We start from the raw sequence: 25,472 nt of genomic DNA, 5'->3' as shown, positions 1-25,472 counted from the left end.
CACACGGGGTCAATGATTGCAGAATCAAATAAATGCAAAGTTAGCTCCACAGGAGAATTTTAATTCTTATATAATTTTAAGTATGAATCAGACAGAACAAATTAAGAAACTCGCATTTATATTGAATAAATTCAGTGTGCATACTGATACTAATTTTCAGACCAAAGACTTATCTGCTGCACCGTCCTCTCCTAAACTTGGTAGCAAACTCCAGTGGCAAAGACAAATCTCTCATCATCCATTATTTTGCAGAAGGTTTTGCTGGAGGAGGTTCACCTTTGTCATTGTAGCAGTAAGGGAGATGATAAAGCAATGAATGCAACTCGATTTCTCACAATGTTGAGATAAAAGCACTAGGTAAAGCAGCATAACGCAGGGGGTTAGGCTGGAGGCGTGAGGTGACAGACACAGTGACCTTGGACAGGGCCTGCTCCAGGGCTGCACTGTGTAGGCCAGCCAGTCCAGGTGTTGGCTGGAGGAGGCGCTACTAGGAACAGCTGTGAACTAAGGAAGGGAGATAGCTGTTTTCCCATACAGTGCATGCCCATTCTGTTCCTTAAAATTAATAAAAGTATACGTACATACACAGTATAGCAAATGACTGTACAGACACAAGACTGTCTCTGAATAACTGAGGCTCTGGTAGCTCACCTCCTACGTCACCCACCAAGAGGGAGCCAGCAAGGCAATAAACACACAGAATATCAAAGCAAAAAAAAGCTAGACTTACGGACACACATTTCCCTGCTTTCATAAAATCCAGGGCAGCACTGGGATTTACGTCTGTACATCGTTTTTTCACCATGTCTGTAGGCAGTACGGTAACTGATTCTAAAGAAAAGAATGAATGGTTGTTGCATACATTTAGGTTTGAAAACTGAACAATTTATATTCTTGTATTTTTTCAAAAATCTACAGCTATTAGTAAAAGGAGAAGAAAAAAAACTCCAAGAAGAAACGTTTATTTATCTGTTTTTGAATTCAAGAGTCTTTGTGGTTCCCCAAAAGACCTCATTTCTGTGGGTGGCCAGACAGCAGTAAAGTTAAGCATTCTGGCTATTTTAGCAATGCACAAACCGGAGTATCACTGCCTTTTCTACTAGCATCCCCAGAGAAGATTAAAGACTGGCAAAGCATTCGCTATATCACTAACAGTATGAGTTTCCAAGGTAGAGAATTCTGGGGTTTATCCCTACAAGGGTGAGTCAGGTTTCTATACGGACAGAGTCATGGTGCTAGTTAAGTGCTGGTTAATGCACTTTAAGATATCGTGAATTGTTCCTTAGAGATATTCAAAAGCCATCTGCACATGGTGCAGGACAACCTGTTCTAGGTGGCTCTGCTTGAGCACAGAGGTTGGGCCAGATGACCTCTAGAGATCATCGAATGATATTTTTACTTCCCTTTCAAGTAACATGCATTTTCCCCAGAAAATAAGGTTCAAAGAAGCAAGGTGCCTTGTGACATTTTGGAACAAATACATCTGGCAGGATCTGGGGAAATTAATTTAATGTACTGCATACTTTTTTTCTAACCTGTTCTTTTTCTGTTAGCTATCTGTGAAATGATATACCCTGACCTCCTAATAAAATTTATGTGACTTTTCTTGCATTGGGCATTTTCCAGTTGCCACAGACCCTACATATTATACAAATAAGTCACTATAGATAAAATATGCTATATATCATGCTTTATTTCAATAGACATAAGATCTCTACAAATACCTACAATGCCAACATTTGACATTTTGACAATATTAGCAATTATACATCACCTGTGTCGCGTGCACTTAAACCAGTTTAGGATGTCAGTACAACTGGTGTAGTAAATTTGATCAAAAGGATGTGGATATGACTCTTGCACTGTAACTGAATAACTGGGAAGAGACAGAGAGAGAGCAGACACATTATTGAGCAAGTCTTTTCCAGTACAGTCTGATTTAATTGAGTCTTTTATAAAGTCCTGATAAGTAGCTGTAATTAGAACTGTTAAGAACTCATATATTGGCACTTTCTGCCAAATTATAAGTGTGGTGTCTTAGAAATAAATCTGTGCTCTGAAATCCAGACCCTCCAGAGCTGTCAGTGGGGCCAGAGGAAGGGATCTCTGCTGCAGAAGGGAAAAATATTGAATCACCCTAGAAAACTCTTGTGCAGACTGTTTGTGCTGGCAGCCCAACAGTCCCTGGTTGCGTAAAAGGGTTAGAAAATATGGGAATGTGTGGTCTCTCCCTGTTGTAGCACTGGTTCCCAGGAGCAGTCAAAGCACTTGCCGAGAGCACAGTCCATCTGGATTTCACTCACGCCACCTTTGACCCCTCAGCACCTAATACAGGGTAACAACCACAGTCTCTTCCTACTGCTGTCATCACCTATACTGAGAGAAAACACATCCAGATCCACTCACTCCTCACTGCCCAGAACTTGCTCCTTGTTTTCCCTATGCCCTAAACAGGCAAGCATCTCTAATCCGTCCAGCTGTAAGACGGAGCCTGAAAAAATGTCTGTGCCTGCTTGTTGCTGAACGCCACATCCAGCCCATCCATTCCTGCTGTGATCAGAGTTCATCTGTGAAGATCGTTTTAAACAGGGCGGGTAGATTGATTCAAAGCGCATAGCACTGCCAGTGACAGCAGCAGCAACATACTTGTGTCTGGAGGCGTTACTCTTTCGTAGCTATATTCATTCCCCTGCTGCCTGTTCTGAGCAACAGCACCAATGTTTCAGGAAGTTCACTTGCTGAACTTCCCCCATTTCTAAGGTGTAAATAATTAGAGAAATATAAAACTTCATTCAAAAACTGGATGTGCTTGATAAGTATTTTTTCTTCTGAAGACTTTCATCGTTTTGAAGCATGTTATGCTCTGTAAACATTACTGTTTTTTGCCATTTTGTTTTCACTGTATTTTCCCTCAAAACTTTTTTTAATGGATAAAAACAGAAAGCAAAGGATATGCAACATGGAGTAGCATCAAATAACAACAATTCAGCTAGTGCCTGAATACTGTAAACAGGTATGTAGTATGGTAACTGCTTCATACACCAGATTTTGTATATACTAAATTGCATGCAAGGTACCTACTCTACCTCCTACCCTTGCTTAACATAAGCTGAGTTTAATTGCTGAGGAAAGTCCTTAAGTGCATTTTTTGATATGCAGACTTTATAAAAATTAAATACAAGTTTCAACTTTCTCTGCAAAGACTTAGCCATAACAACTGCACGTAAATAAACGGTGTCTCAGCAGCACTTCTGGCATAAAACACAATTTACCCGCAATGGAGGCAATACTTACATTTTCAAATGAACACTTAGACTATCTCAAGGAATAGCTGATCAATCATGGCCTTAATAAAATAATAGTAGTGGGACATTCAGGCCTAGTTTTACCACTATAATCTTCACTCAAGAAAAGTATGACAAATGCTTACTGTTCAACCTCTCATACCCACTGTGAGCATTCTACTTGCAATTAATGAGAAATTGGTGAACAAATTGATTAACTAAATGGATGAATTTATAGCTGTACATTACAAATTTCTGAACCTCATAAAAAAAAAATAAACAACAAATCTTAATTTAGATTCCGAGAATGTTGAAAAGGAAAGAATCAGCATAATCAAATTTGGCCAAACTCCAATATGGCTAATTACATTTTGCATATGTAAAAGCTCCTTTTCACTTAAATCAAAAAAAGCTTTTTTTGATTCCTTTCTTGTCCCTAGATGGTTCTGTAACATTGCAACTGTTGTGGTTTCTTGCATGCTGACTACTACCACAAAGATGGCTGCATTTCACCCCAGTGTGAAATAGTTTTTTACTTTGCCTGAACTTACCCTGCCCACGTGTTAACATAAAATTTTATTCCTAGTTTATTATTCAGTTGAAAGCTTTAAATAATTTAAAATGTGTTAAGTAAAACATATCAACATTATTACAATCTGTATTTGTATCAAGATTTCTGTTAAAGAAACTATTACCTTTCCCAGTGGCTACACACATTTGGATCTTCAAGATTCAAAGATAAAGTTGTTCCCAGCCAATGGTACAGGAGTATAACAGGGAATCCAAAAAACGAGTTCAAATGAAGAACCATCTTTTCGAAAAGGTAGCCTGTAAAAATATATATAATATATGAATAGTATTATACAAATGTTAAAGGAGCCAGATTGATTATTTGTTCTATTAGGATATATATAATCAAAGGTTTGGTGGTACAAATCAATGGGTACTTCAAGAAACACATGTCACCTGCCCATCAGCAGTAAATACACGTCCATTTTTGGTAGAAAAAGCCAAATGTATCAGGGCAGCCAGCTGGCAAGCAGTACTGACCCATCTCCGAATTGCAGTCAGTCAGGCTCTGACCGTTTCATGGTGGTTGTCCCTACCAGATAACAGATACATATAACTGTAATTTTAAAGTAAAGACTAGAGCCTCCTGAAGACTACAAAAATAAAAATGCCCCCATTCAAGGTTTGGCTGACATCACATCATCAAAAAGCCTGAACATGACTTACTCAAAAAAGTGGTTTGTGCTATCCCATTGACAGATAGCTGAACCAACTTTTAAAGAAACCCATATAAAGCACCATCTTAAACAGCTTTAATTATGCACCAATTGCACAATGCAGGGTCTCTAAGGATGTCTAAGCACTGAGAACCTGGGCCAGCAAGGGCGCAGTACCCAGTGTCTGCTCAGGAAAGGCTGTATATCAATACCTGGTGCTACCTTGACTTGGGTGCATGCACAAAACACATTCCAACAGCAGATAGGGAAAGGTGTCATACGGCTTTTTATTAGTTCGTCAAGATGTTAGACAACACTATTAGTAGGTGCAACTTTAGTTCATTTGCAAAAAACGGCACAGTGCCTTTTACTAACTAACCAATAATTCCTATGCAAGCAAGTTAATTCATCAGGGGAACGGTTTCAATCGCTTTGCTTTAAAATGTCAAAAGACAGCATCACATTTTATTCTACAGTCTTATTGCTCTTCTAAGTCAAATTCCCCATATAGTCTGCATAAATGTCCCCTTCTATGCCATTTGTACAATTCCCAAATAGAAAAAGCATTCTGCTCATAAATAAATTACCATAATAACATAAAAATCTAAAAGATTAAAACACTTTTAATTTGGTTTACCTTAAATTCACAAATGCCAGAACAAGAGTTGGCAGAAGGTAATCTGTAATGGCTCAAACTACCCCACTTCCCCGTCTGGGAAACATTTGACCTTATATCTTCATTTTTGAACAAATTTTAACAGTATATTGCTTCCGAGATCATACCAAAAAAAAAAAAAACCAAAAAAAAAGAGAGAGAGATAATTGAGTCTCAGCTATAGGATAATAAGAAAATAATTTCCAATTAATGTACTTCTTTTCAAATATTACAAACACTTCTGAGAAAGTAAAATAATTGAAAATAGAAATTTATTATTTTTAATATTATGGAACAGATAAGAGCAAAACACACCAACAGCTTATTTTAAGAGAAAAAAAGGCTATGAATCCATGAAAATAAGGAGATGAAATAGTCTTACTTCACAGGACCTTCTTCAGAAGTCAACATAAAAAATCTCACGGAAAGAAAATATTGTATTTAAGATATTTTAGGATACAGATGATCCCGTTTTTCTAAATCTCTCTTGAAAAATCATGGCTGCTGAAGGACCTTTCACGGTCTATAACTGTTTCTTTGCATAGCAGAGTAGCCAATGTGCAGTTGTTTAAGAAGGAATAAAAGCAGCTGTATTTTCAGTTAATAATTTCAACAAAGTGGTGATTTCCCTCATTAGAAATAGTCACTTTGATTACACAGACTGTAAACTGTATTTCTTTTTTTTTTTTCTTCTCAAGTTCAGAAACTTTCCTTTTGGATACTTTTATCAAAGTATAAAATTAATAAAATAAAATTTAAAAAACACATTTGCATGAACCCCCTAGTGTAAAACTTGATTGCATTCCCGATCTTTAGCTTAATTATTAAGGAAAATCAAAACAGAAAATCAGCACCACTGATTAGCATTGCTAAAGTGTTTATATTAGCAATAAAAAATGCAGATGACTGATTTAACTCTTGATGTCTTCAGTTAGCACTGAGATACCCTGTTCAGAAATTCTTTTTTCTTCTTACATTTTGCTTAAACCATCTCACCCAATAATACATCACTATACTCACTATCTACACATAGTGTACCTTGATTTAAGTAATAAAAATGTTCGCACTGCAGGATGCCTTGTCTTTGTAAATCAGTGATTAGTAGAAGTGAAAGGGAAATAATAACACACACTTAAACTGAAAGCTCCTCTGGCCTACTACATAATATTGTGTAATTCATGTCCCCAGACCATAAACACTTTCTACCAGGCATCTACAGAAAACTTTAAAATCTGATTACCCTAAAACTTGGAGCCAAAGCCATCTTCACTTGCATTCAAGAAGGATCTTTAAGGCAAGTCCTATGCAATGAGGTCACAGTCTCTTTAGATCAGATATATCCCTGTTTCCATGGGCTTTAATACAGTCCCACAGTTTTAAAATGTTAACAAGAAAGCAGTGCAGCTGCATGAAGTATCCGTAGATTACTCCCATATGTTTCTGTACTCCTATTAAATAAATTTAGCTCATGATATGTCTACTATATCAAATGAAGATATTAATAGCCATCAATAATAGTCATATTAACAAATTGAACATCTCAAGGCATATTATAATTTCTAACAAGCTCATTTTTAAGATGGAATAACAGGTGTATCCTAAAAATACACTCCCCAAAATTACAGATACTCACCTAAAACACTTTTAATGTGAACAACTACTTGAACTACATTAATCTCACCAGTGAGCAGATGAAAAAGCCTGTATACATATGTCATAAACAAAGTTAACAAGGGTTGTCATCTGAGATTTTTAGGCACTGTCTCTGTGACTACCAGCGGTGTTGATACTCTGCATGCATTCTGTTTTGTTATTGTTTTTCCTATACAATCCAAGATCAAAACTAGAATAAGTTACAAAAAAAGAAAAACAAATAATTTTCCTCTGTCAACTGAAAACTGAGACGTGATTTCAGATGAATTTCTCTGCCTGCTCCAAGCAGAGCCAGAAACATAACACAAGAGGACACAGCTATCCTTTAGACTGGTCTGCTCAAAAGGTAAATGGGTGGAACTGGGGGAGAAGGGGAAGATAAAGCAATGCAAAGCAAAAAAAGTGAAGGTTGCTCAAGGCTGTGAACAAATATCTTATGGTTAGCAAAATCAAGCGCTTGCTAGTGAATCAAGCAGGATTAGAACTGCATTGGCAACAAAGAATACAATGATGCAGTTGCTAACATGACATAATGGACCCAAGACTGAGGGGAATGCCGATGCAGCTTTCTCATTAGTGTTGCAAAAGCATTTTTACTACTGCAATATAAAAAATGCAGCAGGAATATTCAATTTAATTAAAGTAAGAACTTCAAGATATTAAGATCTTTTTATCCTCTGTCATGATATCTCTAAAATTTTACAACACGTATTTCTGTCTTTTTGCAGTGGCACAGCACAGGTATATTAAACAATGTTCTCTGGGCTGCGATTCAATGGGTTGTTTTAAATTGCACTTAAATTGCGTTATCCTGTATACACAGCAAATTCTATTTTAAAAAATCTTCATTCTGTCCATCATACATGAACTCTCAGACTGAATTTGTAAACTACAGTCGCTACTAAAGATTCTGTTGCTGGTAGCTCTGTCCTACAATCTCCAGACCATAAAAAAGCAAGTGGCCCTTAACAGACTGCTACCAGCAACTAGGAATTACAGCTCCAATGAGATAAAGAAATTTTGTAAAGATCTTCTGGTGAATTCTTTGATTCTTCAGTTCCTACTTAGTGTTTCTGATACTCTTATGCTATTCTCACTCCCAAGGTTCAGATCCTCTACAAGATCCACAGTTTGTTTATAAAATCATCTCTTACACAACTAATGTCAAGTGAAGCAAAATCTGAATCTGACCTAATCTTGTCAATAATGATTAGTCCCATGTTAACTTCTATGAAGAAAATCTGATTGCTTTCATTGATTGCATTAGAAAAGTAATAGATGGAAGAGCAGAAAGTGATTTTCCTTTGGAAATTAATTGGATAATATCACATGAAACCCCGCTCATAAAATAAATATGAACTAACTTGAATAGCAGCATTATCACATAAACCCTAGATGGCCAGGAAAAAAAAACAAACAAACAAACAAAAAACAATCACACCAGATGTAAATAAGTGACCATCTCTTCTTAAATGCTCAAAATACATCACTCCAAAGACATCATCACCAGCTCGGGGAGCACAAAAGAGACCAAACTACCATTCATCTTCAAAGCTGAGATTTTTCTTGACAGAACGTGTGAAACTTGGACAGTTTGCTAAATGGTAACTCAAAAGGGCCTAAACTGAATGACTTTTTCACACCCTGATGATCAGAGATTACAAGGCCCTTTCTTGGTGCAGGTTAAACAAGATAACCCTCTTACCTTGTGCTTCTTTTAAGCGTTAATGCACAGTCAAATGTGTACTGACAGGCCACTTCAACCATACACTTACTAACAACTTGACTTGCTTGCTGAATATGCTAAGTATATGAGTATCCATAAAATGTAGTAATCCAATCACTGAGCTCACTCCACAAGAGAGGATATTAATTTTCTGATTTCACATCCTAGTACACCAAAGCAACAGTCCCTCCAGGTTTCAACTTCACACTCATTTACTCTTCTGCAAACTCTTTCACACCTGAAGTCCCTCAGGATGGCAGCCATTTATGCCAGTTGCCTACAAGGCAATGGGCAGTGTCCCAGAGTTCCCTTTCAATAAAGAAGAGGGCATTCTTAAGACACTTAAGAACAGCTATATTTCAGACAGAGTCTCAAACCTCAGTTAGGACATTTAAGATTCAAAGTGAAAAAAAAACTGGAAACTTTGAAGTGTCCAACGCTTTTTAAGACAGACTATGAGCAATTAAATGAAAAAATAATGACTTTAGATTGATATCTGAGAAATAATCAAATTAAAGGCTGAGTATGCTGGAACAGGTCTCTTTTACAAGCATTTTGCTACTTTTTTCAAGGACTATGCTATGGAGAAAAAAACAAATAATTAATGAATCACTGTTTTTCCTTCAGTTAAATAGCTTAGATTACTTTTATTTTTCTTTTTAATTATCAGAGACTTCTAAGAAAAAGGCATTTATGTAATCGTAATGTTTGTCTATATGAATTGGCTTCGTGCCCTAAAAATTCCAAATCTATTGCTCATTTAAACTGAAATTAACAGAGAACAAGTTCCGGAGAATCCATTGACAACATACAGATCTAAAAGGGGCCAGGCATTATTTGTCCGTAAGTTGTGGAAATACCTGTTTTGGAATCTATGGTATCAGGATACTTTAACTAATGATATAATTTCATAGGCTGCATCTCTGTGCTATTCATTCTTAAAATTAAAAAAAAAGGGGAGGGAATAATATGATCTTAAATAACAGAAAGCACCTGTTGAATTGCATTTCAGAATAGGCACTTTCTCCTTAAGCATGAAAACTTTCAGGTGAAAGGGCTGGAGTTGCTGGCCAGTGTCACACTACATATTGTTTCAGAATTGCCTAACAAATTATCAATGGCTCTGTGTCCAGGTGGAGGCTGGTGATGATTGGTGTCCACCGGGAACTTGTCTTGGGATTGGTATTCTTTCATATCTTTATCAGCGACCTGGATAACTGGATTGAGTGTGCTCACAGCAAGTTGACAACAAGCTGAGTGGTACAGCTGATTCAACAGAAGGAAGGGATCCCAGGGACATGGACAAGCTTGTGAAGTGGGCCCACGAGAACCTAATGAGATTCAACAAGGACAAATGCAAGGTGCTGCACTTAGGTCAGGGCAATCCCAGATATGTGCACAGACTCGGAGAAGAGCACATAAAGAGTGGAAAAGGATCTGGAGCTTCTGGTGGATGAAACACTGGACATGAGCCAGCAGTGTGTGCTCACAACTCAGAAGGCCAAGAGTATCCTGGGCTGCATCAACAGAGGGGTGGCAGCAGGGAGAGGGAGGGGATTGTCTGTTCTGCCCTCGTGAGGCCCCATCTGCAGTACTACATCCAGATCTGGAGCCCCCAGCACAGGAAAGATATGGAGCTGTTGGAGTGGATCCAGTAGAGGCCATGAAGATTATGAGAAAGGTTGAGGGAGCTGAACTTGTTCAGTCTAGAGAAGAGAAGGTTCTGGGGAGACCTCATTGTAGACTTCCAGTACTTGAGGGGAACTTATGAACAGGAAGGAGAAAGATTTTTTTTCTCTGATAGAGATAGGACAAGATAATTGGTTTTAAACTAAAAGAGAGGAGATTTAGATCAGGTGTTAGGAGGAAACTGTTAACTCAGAAGGTGGTGAGGCGCTGGCATAGCTGCCCAGAGAAGCTGTGGGTGCCCCATCCTTGGAGGTGCTCAAGGCCAGGTTGGATGGGTCCCTGGGCAGCCTCAGCTTGTGGGAGGTAACCCTGTCCTCGGCAGGGGGTTGGAACTGGGTGGGCCATTCTATTATGCTATCATTCAGTAAAATAGTCAAACTGGAATTAAAAGAAAGTTTGATTTCTGGAACAAAATAAGGTAATTACACATCTTGGAAGAATCAAAAATCCTCAACTCTCAGACAGCTTTCAGCTCTATATTAGCTATGCTGCCCAGTGTTGCAGCGAAGTCCCAGACAACTGGGAACTCTGCTGCATTTCCTGCCCAGCTTCATACTGCTGTACAAACCCAAACCAGAGCTATTCCATCACCATCATGAACTGGGTTCTGTAGGACTGTGTACTTTCCAGCAAGTCAATTATCAGTATCCTTTACAAGACATATTCTTCCTGTGAAAAATCAAATTAAAGTTTCTGGATCCTTGAAAAAATAAGACTCTCTTTGGACCACCAAATTTACTTACAGTCATGCAACACTCTCACTATACAGTCCACAGGCACTAAAGTGTCAGGGATGACATATCCATTTATCAATCCCCTTTTCCTCCCACAAATCAGTGTTAAAAAGAGAGGAAAAGAAAGTTCAGTGGAAGTCAAGCTTGCATGGGGCAAGGAGGCACGAAAAAGAACAAATGCCAGCATGCCAGATCCTTTGCAGATGGACTCATTATTATTCCTCTGAGGCAGGCTGCCAAACATCACAAGCATGGGGTCCTTTCACTGTATGTCATTGTGCACTAAACCAGAGTACTGTTCACATTAAAAGATTTTACATTATTTTCAGGAAGATAACAAGTACAGGTCTTGAACATGCAAGCTTGTGATCGCTAAGGTTACCTGTTGCACATGCGTGAATGACATATGGAGTACGTCTGAAGATTATTCACACAGAAAGCTGAACAGATGAACTGTTAACAAATAAGTCTTTCAGCTAAAAGTGCTGTCCAGCTATTTTCCAACTAGATGAAAAATTACCAAATAAAGACAGTTGTCTTTATTAAGGCTGCCTAGAATCCAAGACAAAGTATCTGAAAATTGCAATTTCAGAAGAAGAACAGCAGCTAGAATATAAATCCTGATATATCTTCTTTTACACAGGAAACATTAAATGGACTATATAAACCTATGTCAAGAAGGTGTACTTTGTATCTGTTTCTGGTCTGAGTATCACTGAGGAATGATCTATTGTTTTAACATTTAGCTCTCACATAAAAAAAATATATAATAAAAAAGTTACTCAAGATATTTAATATTCTTTCATCCCAAGCCAGATAAAGTAACAAGAGTAAGTGATGGTTAAAAAAGTACATGTGAGATGAGGAAGGACAAAGAAAAGGAAATTACTTCTGGAAATAATTTATACTTAACCAATTTGGTAAACAGAAATCACTGATAAATGTTAACAGATTGTGTCCATATTTTTGATAGTGGCATTATCTCAGGCTCAGATTTGTGGGTAATCACAACCTGTATCTTTTTACCAGGGAAGAACACAGGACGAAGAGTAGTCTACAATTCCATGTGAAGTGAAAGGCATGCAGAAGCCTGGCTTTAGAAAGACCGACTTCAGTTGCCATCAATTTCTGGTAAGGTTTGTGTGGATATTCAGACATTACTGTTTCTGTGCAAGCTACTGCAGCTGTTTGTGGTCTGCACAGAGGTTCATGGTTATCCTCCCTTTCCAGACCCTCTCCACAGCTGCTGATGGCCGCAGGGCTGGCCAGCTGCTCCTGGGGAAAGCCACCAGCCACATTTTGGAAGTAAACAGCAGCGGGACACAGCAATGTGCAGGAGCCAGGATCTGGCTGGTGCCTTCCTCCAGCTGGGACAAGGCCACCAGCACAGGGAACCGTTGTGGTCTGGTGACAGGCACCAGGCACCAGGCTGAAGGGCTAGCAGGTATGGGTCTGCACACAGACGACACCTGTCAGCACTGGGCATCCTTCCCAGGGTAGCTGTTGATGGATAGTATTAAGGAAAGCAAATAACATACTTTTTAAGAAAAGCGATACAGTCCAGGACTTGATCTAGAAACCATATCCAGACATTTCCCCTCCCTTTTCTTTTTTCAATCAAATAATGTACTCCTTACTAGACCATCAGTCTATATATTAATCCTAGTGCTGTTTAACTGTACAGGTGAAGGCTAGAGAGCTAAGATGCATGTGTTTAGGGAAAATTATTTCTGAAGCTAGATATTACTGGCTGTATGAAAGCTCTGTTTAAACAGAATAACTTGGTAAGAAACATTTACTAAATGTTTAGCATAGTCCCCTAATCAGATAACATCACCAGACGTCAGATGTCTTTTTTTTTTCCCCCTAAGGATATTATATTTATGGATGCAACTGTGAAAACTTTGTGGTTGCTGACAAGTTGCCTGGGACAATCCTGTGGTTGCCTAAATACAACAATTCCCTGGTTCCACTTATGCGGAAATTCTCATTCATAGTTTTACCCTCTCTTGAACGTAGCTTTTGTGAACTTTATTTTCCTATTATCTCAAGCACCAGCCTTCCAGACACTGTATCCAGCATTTTGCCAGTGCATAAAGGAGTACAACCACAGGACCCAGACAATTCCTTTGGCTTCCTATTCATTTAGGATCCATTTCAAATGTGTCTGCCCTTCTATAAAGGTCTTTTACTTTCTTGTTTCAGCTCTCTTCAAAGACCTCCTCTGTTTTTTCCTTCCCCAATTACATGCATGTTCTCTTTTTCCACATACACTTCCACATACATTAGATTCTTCTTCCCAGACACAACCTCTGTCAACACTGACAAAAATCTTCAGTCTGCAGTTCCCCACACTTCAGACAGCCTTTCACTGGATTCTTTCTTTATGAACATCATATGTATAAACATACTCATTTGTTTATATCTTTTTGTTGCTAACAAGTTATGTAATTTGTGAAGAAATTTGCTGGAAACATTGCTTCAACATGCTTATCTTTGAAATGTCATTTTTATATAACATTCTACGGCAAATAAAATTGTTATTTCAGCTCGTGTTTCATGATTTAGACTGAAAATTTCATTCCTGTTAATTCTCAACAAAGCACTTTGTTTGGACAAACTACCACAGGACAGTCTTTAATGTTCAAAGAAAAAAAAAAAAAACTGTTGCCATCTCATTTTAACAGTCTGTGTAGCTCCTGAACATTTCAACGCATTATTCACTACGTTTTGTCTTCCACCTTCAGCAATCCAGTTCAAAGTGTCTATGATTCACTGCACAAGAGCTCCCTTCTCACAGCAAAGCAAACCCAAAACATTCTGAGAGAACAGTGGGGAACCCAGAAGTGTCTTTGCTCACATTTCATTCATTCATTTCTTCCACCTTTTATTTTGGCTTTGCAATAGTTAGAATGGATATAGCACTCTTCCATTCTTTCCTCAAAGGGGAAAATTGAAGACTATAATGCAAAACCAAAAAAGCCTAGATAATTCTATTTAACAAAACCACAGTTAAAGGAGCAAAGTCAAAGGCAATTCTGCCCTGAAGAGCTTTCAGTGAGACTACAAGATAACCTGCTGAGGCCATTTTACAGCATGAGGAACATGTTAAGATCCACAATGGGAGCTCTTTTGGAGTTGCTACTGGCTAGAATAAATGGAACAGAATCTATAAACCAATATATGCAAGACCAGACCTATTTTCCCAACTAGCCATTTCATTTCTTACCTATTTTCCTCCACTATAGCTAATGTACTATGTCTGAAGTCCCTAATGAGATGCTGTCAAGTGATCACATTATATCCATTTATAATGGTGGTTACCTAATTGCCTCTGCTTCAGGAGAGCTTGCATAAGACTTGGTTTTACTCCCTATACTCTTGGTAAAGCCTATGAGCATCTGCAGTTATGAAAACAATGCTTGTATGTGCAAGCCTTCTCCTTAAATAATCTCTGCCCTTTTCCTAATAGCTTATTTGATTTCCAGTGCTCCTTGACATTACAGTGTGACAGTCTGGGTTGGTGTCCCATCTGTGGCCTGTAGCACCTGCAGACATCTAAGTAAGGGGTTAGGGAACAGCTGGACATTCAAGACACCTAAACTCAACACTTCATTCTTTAAAAAAAAAAAAAAAAAGCATTGCAAACTTTAAAACATGTTTGCAGATATGTAGTTTTAGTGCTTAGTCTCCCTACTTGCCAAAAGAGAAGAAAAGATATTCCTGGAGAGAAATCCAGCTTTGTCAGTTGCTTGGGGGTGTAGAGGGATCTCTCTTCCACATGTTTGAGTGTGTGCACACATACATGCACACTGGTACCTATGTATACATGCAGGTAAATGCACACAGACTTGTACACATTCACTGTACTCCTAGCTAAATCGCTGAAGCTGGACAGCAAGATGCTGTTTATTAAAGAATAAATATCACCTTGAAGAAATACAACTGTTACCAACACTAGTGATTGGTAGTAATAAAACATGTTCTTTCCTTGGATGACAAAGTAAACAGCTGTGCATTTTATGCATAAAAACACTTTGATAATGAGTCATTTCATTTCAAAGTTTCCAGTAGTGATTTATATTAATTTCAGTTTTCTCTTACCTCAATTTTGAAGACAACCCAAATCATTAAATTCTTAAATTTATTTATTTTAATGATGAACCAGACTCTCCTTTAAAAAGAGTGCCTGTTTTTTCATTAAAAGAAACTAATGAAGGCAACTGCCTTAGAAGCACTAACAATCAAAAGAAGACTTTTTTGATTTTAATTAATATTTTTTGAAGATAATTTTCCCTATTAAAATATGTTAATTTACTTTGGTTCCAGGTTATCTGAAACCTTCCTAAAAATGTCTGCTGCTAATTCCAGCCAAAAGCAGCGTAATTTGAAGCTAGAATAATCAAGACTGCATTTTTATTAACTTGAGCACAAGGTCCAAATCCCTCAAATTATTATCCTTTAGGACACATGTTGCATACTTTAAATCTGTACGTCTTTACAGTATGGGATTCAAAAGGACAACAGTAGCATGAGCACATATTTGTCATTACAAAAATGGTCTGTTGATAGCGTTGTCTGATAAAGCACCTTTAGTGACAAGGCATCCTATTTAGAGATCTAATTTTTGCAGACATTCGTATGCCAAATTCAAAAAACCTCTATGGTAGTGGGTTTAATGAGGTACATTGTTATTCTCTGTAATAAAAATTAAAAGAGAGACAGAATTCTTCAGCTTAATTGCCACATCTGTTATTAGGCACTTTACCGTGATTGACTAGAGCGAATGTGTCAGAGATTGTGCCAGAAAACAAGCAAACTTTGTAAGTAGAGTTATAACTTATAGCCCAAGTGGTGTTAGCAGCATCTCTGTTACATCTTCTGCTGCCGCTCAGTTAAAATTACAGGAACATTGGCGTTGGTTCAGACATTCATTAGGAAAAAAAAGAGAGCTGTGCTTTTTTTTTTTTTTAATGGAAAGAAATATTAAGCATTCACAATGTTCAGAAAGAAATGCAAGGTCACCTGAATGCAGGGATAAGTCATCTCTCATTAATTAATGAGATATAAACAACCCATAGAACCAGACAGGCCAAAATTTCACATTGGGTAGTATGTATGTTTTTAGTTTGCTAACAGATGAGCAGCAAGCTGAGTAGGCAGTAAAAAACAGTGCAGAATTTGCAAAGAGATTGGACATTCAGTCACAGTCAGGGAGCTTCTGGGTAGAACAATGATGACGTGGACACTCTCCTTAGATCAGTGTAGAAATTAGGGATGAAATCTGAATTAAGTCATGAAACTACTTGCACCTTCTGAGATCCTGACCAGCCCAACAGCTCAAAGCCACTGTCATCTGACAGACCACCTCACAGGCTGCAGTAGGGAAGCCCCAGGCAGCTTAAGCCAAGTGCTTTGTACAGGGTTAGCAAACCCACCTGCAGCTACACAGGTAGGGGAAACTAAAGCCCATGTAAGTGGGAGCAATCAGAGGAGACACCCCAGTGCTGGGAGGAAGCACATCTCTCCTCTGCCCATGGAGGTACACTGCATGATGCTGGCAGCTGACTTCTGATGACTGAAGACTCAGATTCATGGTAATTACACCTGGTGAAAAATCCACATGCAGTTGGGGCATGGCTACTATTGCAATGTTTTTACTATGAGCTGATCTCGTACTGGGTTGAAAATCCGTGTGGTTTGAATTTACCAGTCCTGGTGTAGTAGCAAAATCACTCTTAGCTTACTCGGGCGTTCTCCCTCGACTAACTGCTCTTTTTCAACTTCACACCTTTTTACTAAATGCACAGAAATACATGTTGCTTTTGTTAGCAAGGAAGGGGGGGACAGCTCACCTGTCAAACTGCTTGAAATTACTTCTTTTATTCCATTTCACACAGAAAGGAGGAAAGAATTATTTGACCTTCCTTATGGATTTTTCTGTGATGCCTTAGAGACTGAGAAGAAAGGTAGGAATGCATGGAAGAGCAATGAAAACTCTACTGATATCCCTTGCACCCGCTCCTGAAAGGCAGAAGGATGCCCTTGTGTTGAAAGCTACAACAAAGCTGCCTACCGTGAGCTGAGGCAAAAGATAGGCACTTCATCCAACCCAATCTATCAGCTGCCTTGTGAACTAATCCATGAATAAATCTTTCTTCTCTCTGGAGGGCAGACTGAGACACTCAGATTCACTCCCTCCAGGAGTGACCAGTTTTTGGAAAAAGTCTTCCCTGCCTGATGAGATGAGCCAGGGCAGATGTTCTCTCACTGTCTGAAGGTCTTTGTTGTGCTCTCAGAAGCCCAAGGCTGCTCCAGACTATAAGATGTTCTAGCAAGTTCTTGAGTGGTTCCCTACCTTGGGAGTCTCTTTCCTCTAATGTGACTCTTGGAAATAGCATTGAATAGAAGTGCGTTCTCCCTTAACATCTTCCATTTAGTAAAAGATATAATTCCATTTACTTATACCTAAAAGTAAGTGTGCTTATATCACTAACTAATTTCACATACTGTAATTTTATCAGCATAACTCTCTCCAAGAGCTAGAACATTTTTTTCCAGCACTGCAAGGCTTTTTGTTCACAAGACTACTATCAAGATCCATAGTGTATATATAATGTATTTAGACTTCTGTCTAGATTTTGTATTTAATTTCATAAGACAAATGAACAGCTGAGTGGAAAATAGAAGTCCCTGTTGTCAGTCTACCCTTAGGATTCAATGCTTCCAGTTTACTATTTTGCCACATTGTTCTTACCTTAGCTGTAACATCACATGGAGCAGATTTTGTGGTCTTAGACCTTCACAAAGTAATTCCCACACGGAGTCTCACGACACATAATTTTTTATAAGATTTAGGTCATGTCAGAAGAAGCTGATAATACCTTATTATCTATCTGTTTTTTTCATTTATTTTTCCCATTGATGATCCTTTTGTAAACTATAATGAAGAAAAACACACGTATGCGCCTAAGAGAAAAGCTTCATGTACCAAAACTTTGGTATTTCTCTGGAGATAAGCAATACAGCAGAAAGCACTGTAGTTTTTGGAAGTCTAGTAAGAGACTCCCACAGGGGAGGAAGAGAAAGCTTCAAGTACGTCCTAAGATGCAGCCTCCAGAGATATTTCTGAATGCCACTAAACATTTTTGGAGTGACTGCAGTGGACTTCTACTTTATTCCAAAAAAATTCCTACCAAATAACAAGAGGCAGAACGCTATCAATTACATCTTCTATCATTGCCAGAGGAGAAAGGGCATTTCCTCTCCGGATCCCAACACTACTTTAGCAAACCAAACAAAACAAAAACCTATTTGCTGAAGTTGACTCACTGTCAAAATAGAAGTCAACTTGTAAAAGGGTGGGGTTTGCATAGAAAGCTTGACAGTCTTTAAAGAAAAAGAAAATATTTTTACTATATCTTAGTGGTAAAGACAAGGACACCAAATTGGGGTGTTTATTCAAATCACTAAATCCTGTGATGTTCACTTAGTACCTAAGATGCAATCACTGCATCCTTTGAGGTTCAGCTCCTGGCTGTTGTTATTCATACATAATGCAAATTGATGTAAACTAGCATCAAGCAAGAAAGAATGGAGCACATCTTAAAAGTGCATTAAATTTGCAGAACAATGTATTTTCAGACACAAAACCAAGTCTCACAGATTTCTGAAGTGGGTTACAGAGGTGGAAAAATCTACGGACAGCAACAGGAATACTTACAGTGAAGAACTATGTCCCTTGCTGTGACTTTGGTTTGCTTTACAACACTTACTCAACCAATCTTTATACTCAATAATTTAAAGTGCATTTTTTTGTGAGTTCACAGTTTAGGTAGCTTGCCCAGAACAAGTGAAATTCACTTCTGTTCACAGCTATTTCTGTCTTAAAGTGGTAAAGCTCCACAGCATACCTGCAGAAGAACACTTACAATACCTAGTGCTCTGGATCCAAAATGACTCTGAAGCACAGGGGGCATTAATGATGCTGTGCGTTCTCAGTAGAGTTCACCATTGACTTGTCAATTCATCTTTTCCCTAAAAGAAAAATTAATAATCTGTTAAGAGACTAGTTGTTTTGGGTGTGGAGGCAGCGCTGGACCTCCATACGCTCACACACCCAACAGCACATTACCCGAGCAAAGCAGGAGGATGCTGTGTTTGCACGCCTCACCTCAGCTACCCCTGCCTCCACTGATTTTTCCTGAGCGATGGCTGTTTACTCAGTGCAAGTGGGAACATCGTGCCCTCAGCCTCTGCTCTCAGGCCTTTTATTTGAGAAGAAGGGAAAACAAAATTCAAAACACATATGTTTGCAGATAGCATAATTTTTCATGACGTCTACTCCTCAATTTTAAAGATGCGCTTCAGACTCTCTGGCAGACACCCTTCAGAAACAGCTGTTATTTACAATATCAGACTGGAGGAAAAAGAATAAAAAAAAAAAAGATTAAAAGATCGAGTTACTCTTCACTTCCAAACAAGCCTGACCACAGCTGTACACCAGCTTCTGAGCAACTGCTCTGCCAGCAGACAACAGGGCTTCTGTCTGCCCGCAGGGTTTGCTCGGGTCACCCACCCTCATGCAGCGTGGTCCCAGGCAGCACCATTGCACAGCAGGAAGGGCCGCGGGGGAAAAGGAGCCCTGAATTCTGGAGAGCAGTGTACCAGCAGCCCCTGGTGCTGCTCATGGTGAGGACATAGGAGCAGAGGGGACTGAATTGATTTTCCTCAGATTTTTCATGATTGTGGAGGCAATAACGGGGGGCTGCCACCAATGCCAGGCCCAGAGCAGGGCCACAGTTTGCAACAAGGCCTTGCAGGCTGGATGTCACTGATTGGTGCAGTGCATGTGCAGGCCATCCGCCCCCAGCTCCATAGAGAACTTTGTAGAGGCTGAGCAGGCTAAGGGGGTTGGATTTTGGCTTCCAGTTCTGCTCGTAAACACAGCACTGAGAAATTGTAGAGTCTTCAGTGCTTTTTCTTTCCTTCAGGCCATGCCAGGAAGGCAACCCCAGGCACAAAGGAGCAGCAGCACCAATTGTGGCAGAAGAAACTATTTCCTAATTGGCACATGGAACAATCATAGAATCATAGAATCATAGAAGCATAGAATTAGCTAGGTTGGAAAAGACCTACAAGATCACCTAGTCCAACCATCCACCTACCACCAACAACCCCACTAAACCATGTCTCCCAACGCTATATCTAAACATTTCTTGAACATCTCCAGGGACGGTGACTCAACCACCTCCCTGGGCAGCCTGTTCCAGCGTCTGACCACTCTTTCAGAAAAGTAGTATTTCCTAATGTCCAGCCTAAATCTCCCCTGGCGCAACTTGAAGCCATTCCCCCTTGTCCTGTCACTAGTTACAAGAGAGAAGAGTCTGACCCCCAGCTCACTACAACCTCCCTTCAGGTAGTTACAGAGAGCGATGAGGTCTCCCCTGAGCCTCCTCTTCTCCAGAATGATTTCACTGACTCATTTCACTAACTGGACTCCACTATGATGACAATGATCATCATAACCAAGTATATTATAAAACTATGGTTACAATAATACGTACTATTTAGTCATCTCTGAAGAGAGTGATAATGCCCTCTTATCTGTCTGCTTTTTCATTTCTTTATTTTTCTCACTGGTAAGCTTGTTGCAAACTATTATGAAGAAAAACATACATACATGCCTAAGAGAATAGCTTGATGTACTAAAAGTTTGGTTTATTTATATATTATATATATTCATTTATATTAAGAACAAATTTATATTATATATATATAGTAATAGTCACCAAGTACAGTAATTTAGAGACTTCCAGTGCAACAGAAAATCCCAAAAGGATGAGTAGAACCTGACAGCATTGAGAAGAATCATGGCAGTTTATATTGTGTGAGACGGAGACACCTATATTAAACTGTATGTGACAGGCACCAATCATATTTCAGCATTATGCTCTACTTAAAATTTTTAAAATACATACTTAAATGTCTTTGTCTTCTGTGGCCACAGAAATAAACACAGTGCAGGCTGATATGATCTGAACATAAAAACATACTTTGGACATGAGTTCATTTGTACAATCCAAATGATAGTATTTGGAAACAATTTCCTCTCGCTGAGAATAAAGTCCATGTGAGAAAACAGATTTCAGACTTGAAGAGGCTGCATGTTTTGCTGTCCTTTTTCTAAATGACAATTTCCTGTTTCATGTGATGTGCACTCTTAAGGCATTAGCAGTGACATTATAATTGAAGAGACTTTTATGCATAAAAAAGTAATTATGTGGATAATTAAAATCCAGTGCAGTAAAATAGCTGTGGCCTACACCCTTTAGTGGCAGCACAGACAGACATCACAAGCATCATTTCCATAGTGCTTGCAGGAGAGAAGGAAAGCCCAGCTCCTACACAGGTCGGCATCCTCCTAAAATTGCTTTTAAAAAATTGTGAAGTACTGATCTTTCTTTTGAACACTGTTTGGAAGGGGGAAAAAAGAAAAAAATACATATATGTATCCTGTCTAGCATAGCTTTACCCTCAGAAAACATTTATTCACTTGACTCACTCAGAGATCACTCATTCTAAAAGGATTCTTTCATCAATGGGAAGGTTGTCTTAGACCGGCAGCTTAGACTTTTGAACACAGCTGGGCTGTATCCTCACTGTATTTTTTTTTCTATTAAAAAGATTTACTAAAATGCATAATGTAAATATCAGAGGAAGAAGCTGGTCAGGAGTCTAACTATGCCAACACTGCTCCCTCAAACAAACATTTCCTGGTATTTTACCAGGAGAAATGAGATTCTTCAGTATCCTTCATGCACACTAAAGTTTAAGAAAGAAGCAGCAACACCAGAAAACATCCAAGCATCAGGTCAAAATTAGCTGGGATTTTTATTGACATACAAAATTTGGAGTAAATCATTAAGCTCTCTAATTTTGATCCTCAATCACAAGCAGCTTGGGAAAAAAAAATAATCTGTGAACAAAAGTGCTGACTCCATACAGAGTCTGCAAGAACTCCTGACAGTCATTGGTATGGAGCGCTCAGGGTGAGAGGGGTGAGCACATGCTGGATGGACCTTCATTGGTGTAAGGGCAAGCAACAAAATCATCAGCTCCCCAGGCACCTATTCTTTAAAATACAGCTATCAACACGTCATGTTTTTTGATTTATCATTTGCACCCCAAACACAAAATACAGCCTAAGCCTCTTCAACTTTTTTCTGCTGACACAAAACTCTTAATAAAGGCATAAGAAATTTTGGTAATAGCCTCTCCCAAATGAATAGATGAAAAATCCTCCATAGAAAAACCTAATGACAGACCATTAAATAAGTAAGATGTATTATTTAATGCAACTCTGTTGCAAGTTGCAAAAAATGCTTTCTGTTTCTCTTAGCACTTCAAAAGCTTTTCTGAAGTAAAATATTCACTAGGAAAGTAGAAACAAAATAGGAATGATGTGTCAATCCAAGCAAAATACAACTGCAGAATACAGAATTCCTTTGTATTCTGAATTTCTGCATCCAGAAATTTTATTAGTCATAAATGAGAAACATATTTGAAAGTTTTAAGAAATTAAAGATAGTGAACTCATAGTGATTTGGTTTTATACTGGTACCGATACACCAACAAACAGGCAAAGATCACTCTGTATATCACATTTCCCTCAAGCTGAGTGCTTAAGAGCAAGTGTTGAAGACCAGTTTATTAATAGAGTTCTCAATCAGAATTCAAAACAAAATGGTGATGTATGGCAGTATGTAGGGAATGAGGCAAAAGCACCTCTGCAAGGCATCACCCCAGCCACTCTGGCTGGCATCAGGTGCCACTTTCTATGTGCTGGAGAAGACAATCCAGCCCTCAGGGCTCCACAGGCAGAACAGTTGTTTTTAAACAAATACATTTCTAATTGAAGAGCTTTCCACTCCAGCTGCTGTATCCTATTTTTTTTTTTAAGTAGATTTACAATGGCTGAGGCAAGTATGCTGCCTCTAGGGCCAAGACTGTTGCAGCTCACAAGTTGTCAAGGGCATTTCTTCATTTATCAACTATTCTGATTCTTGCCGCTGGTCTTGAACACTTTCAAGAGGATTTTTAAGTCACCAGACAAATGCTTCCCACAAACACACATGAGCACTATTTGTGCATAAATTCTAGCAACCACAACATGTATGTATTCATCCAGACTAGTGCAGTACAAAATGTTGTAAACACTTTAGAGGAAACTAAAACTCAATTATGCATGCTCAAAAGCACACTGTAGTGAGTAACCTTGTAGCACAGGGCAAAGGAGCTGAAAGATCTGTTTGAGCTCTTGATTTACTCTGATTCCCACCATGTTTGTTCTCAGTTCTACACCACAACTTTTTGCTGATTCCTGACAGCAACTTCCAAAACAAAAACAAAAACCATACGCAAACCTGATATGCCATTCTGTAGTTATAGTTTAACCAGACCTTGGCACACACGTGTACACACAGACACACATGTCTTTTTCTTCTTTTTTAACATGCAACTGCTTCCAGTGTATTCACATTCTCAGGGTTACCAAGTTTAGTTTGACTATTGGCTTTGGGAGGATCTGATGCCAGCCAGCCATGCATAATGGCCTCTTTGTCTAGCTGTCACATGAACAGTGTAGTGTTACAATTATTGTCACTCTGGGCTTAAACTGCAAGGCATGCTTTCACACAAAACGTTCACTTTGGGTCTCTTTTTGGCCAAGCCTCGTGATGAAGACTCTTTCACTCCTGCAGTTAATCAGTTTAGCAATTCTGAAACTTTAAAAATAAGCATTCGGAAGCTCTCATCCAAATCAACTAAAACTTCTACACATAAAGGAAGGGGCAAGTAACAAAAAACAGCCATGACCTAAATCATTACACATGAATCAAAATCAGACTCAAGTGGTTAGTAAAAAACAGACTCCCATGGTGCAAAAAATCTGAATGAGGCCAACAAAGTGAAAACATAGAAATAGGTTTGATTTAGTTCACTTTTGCGGTATGTGAGCTCATAAGAATACCGTCATGGTAGTGGGATTCCCCTGAAATCCAGTTTAGGAGACGAACACATTGTCATAGCTGCAAATTCCTTCCCTTTGTTCCACCAGCTAACAACCTCATTGTTCCTGGCTGTTTCTATGACACGAGGCAGATGTACCCTGCAGCCCTGATCTTTAGATATGAATTATGAACATGTCTCAACTGCACATCACAACAAGATTGCAGCATATGCCTTCCTCGAGCACATGCTGTCTCCCCATGTGAAGCCCCAGCATACAGGCTGAGACAGGACTGAGAAGCTCTCAGCTCCCACATCGTGGGCTAGCACTGCAGCAGAGCACAGCCAGCGAACAGCACCACACTGCAAGCTATGGATAAGGATCTGATCATGACTTTACATAAGCCCTTTTGTTAGATGAGTGCTTTGTTTGAAATAACTGCCAGAGACAGGGAAAACTCCAAGTCAAAGCTATCTCCACTTATAATATTTTTCTCCCATACCTTTGAAAAGTGCCCACAAGATCAAATTTATATCAAAATAATGCTAGAAAATAAATCTGAGTAACTTAGGTGACAATGTTACTACATGCTATGTAAAACCTCTAGATTCCTTGAAAAATACCACAGATTACAGTATAAAAGAAACTTCAAAAGATGAAGTGAACATGCCAAACTCATTGAGTCTCTACACAGATGTTTTTGTTTTCATTAATGCAAAATCTTCTCATAGGGCTAACACCAAAATATTAAGAACGACAACCTCCTTTCTTCACTGTCTCTTTGAAGAATTCTGTGCAGCACATATTTGTTTCATGCTGTTATTTACAGAATATAGTACTACTTGCTTTGAAGAGGGCTTATGGAATCTACCCCTGAAGGAGATAAGCAGGGCACGGCAAAAACTCATAGCATAATGCTTACAGTGTATGCAAAACTTTAAAAAGCAATGGCTTCTTTCCAAAAGATGTGGGAGCGTGCATGGAACAACAAACTACCAGCTTGCTTACTGCTTCCTGTCCAGTTCATTTTTCTTTCCTTTGCAGTCCTTTAAAGCAACATAACTGCTGCTAACTCTGGGTTTCATATTCCATCCCACTATTGCTCATAGATGTGCCAGTCACCCTAAACCCACAATATCACTCTCTTGTTCATGTTTCTTTCTTTAGGTGCCTTGAGCAGGCCTCCCGATTTTTAGCATTCTCATTCACTGTTCCAAGCATAGCCTCCCAAGACAGCAACGCCTGTGATAGATACTAGTGGGTCAGGTCTGGATCCTGCACCCACAGGCCTGGACACCTTCACCTGCATCACAAAGCTCTGCTGGTCTTTTCGAAACAGCACCTTCTGCATTTCTCTAAGGTCATGACTCCTGAGCCAATATACAGTCTCAAGCTATTTTACTTACTGCGCCCAATAACTGGTGAATCATCTTTGACATAAGTGGTTCACTAAATACTCCAATGTTCAGAACTTAAAATTTCTGGATGTTTCCTGC

General features: G+C 38.9%; 1 protein-coding gene across 6 annotated transcripts in view; it reads right to left on the bottom strand.

The window, feature by feature from the left end:
* The window catches only part of MEGF10 (multiple EGF like domains 10), a 104,675-nt gene that overhangs the window by 74,329 nt on the left and 4,874 nt on the right, over positions 1–25,472 (bottom strand). For 3 of the 6 annotated variants that reach the window (XM_021379833.1, XM_021379831.1, XM_021379832.1), the window contains exons 2-5: positions 18,904–19,004; positions 3,980–4,112; positions 1,775–1,876; positions 731–831 (exon numbers count right to left, since the gene is read on the bottom strand). In XM_021379833.1, coding sequence (XP_021235508.1) covers positions 731–831; positions 1,775–1,876; positions 3,980–4,112; positions 18,904–18,946 — 379 coding nt within the window. In that variant the 5' untranslated portion in view covers positions 18,947–19,004. Of the gene's footprint in view, positions 1–730; positions 832–1,774; positions 1,877–3,979; positions 4,113–18,880; positions 19,005–25,472 lie in introns of all 6 variants that reach the window. The other 3 variants (XM_021379835.1, XM_021379836.1, XM_021379837.1) reach the window with 3 other exon arrangements.

Source organism: Numida meleagris, chromosome Z (assembly GCF_002078875.1).
Source record: "Numida meleagris isolate 19003 breed g44 Domestic line chromosome Z, NumMel1.0, whole genome shotgun sequence".
Lineage (NCBI taxonomy): Eukaryota > Metazoa > Chordata > Aves > Galliformes > Numididae > Numida > Numida meleagris.
This window is presented reverse-complemented; position numbering and strand designations above follow the sequence as displayed.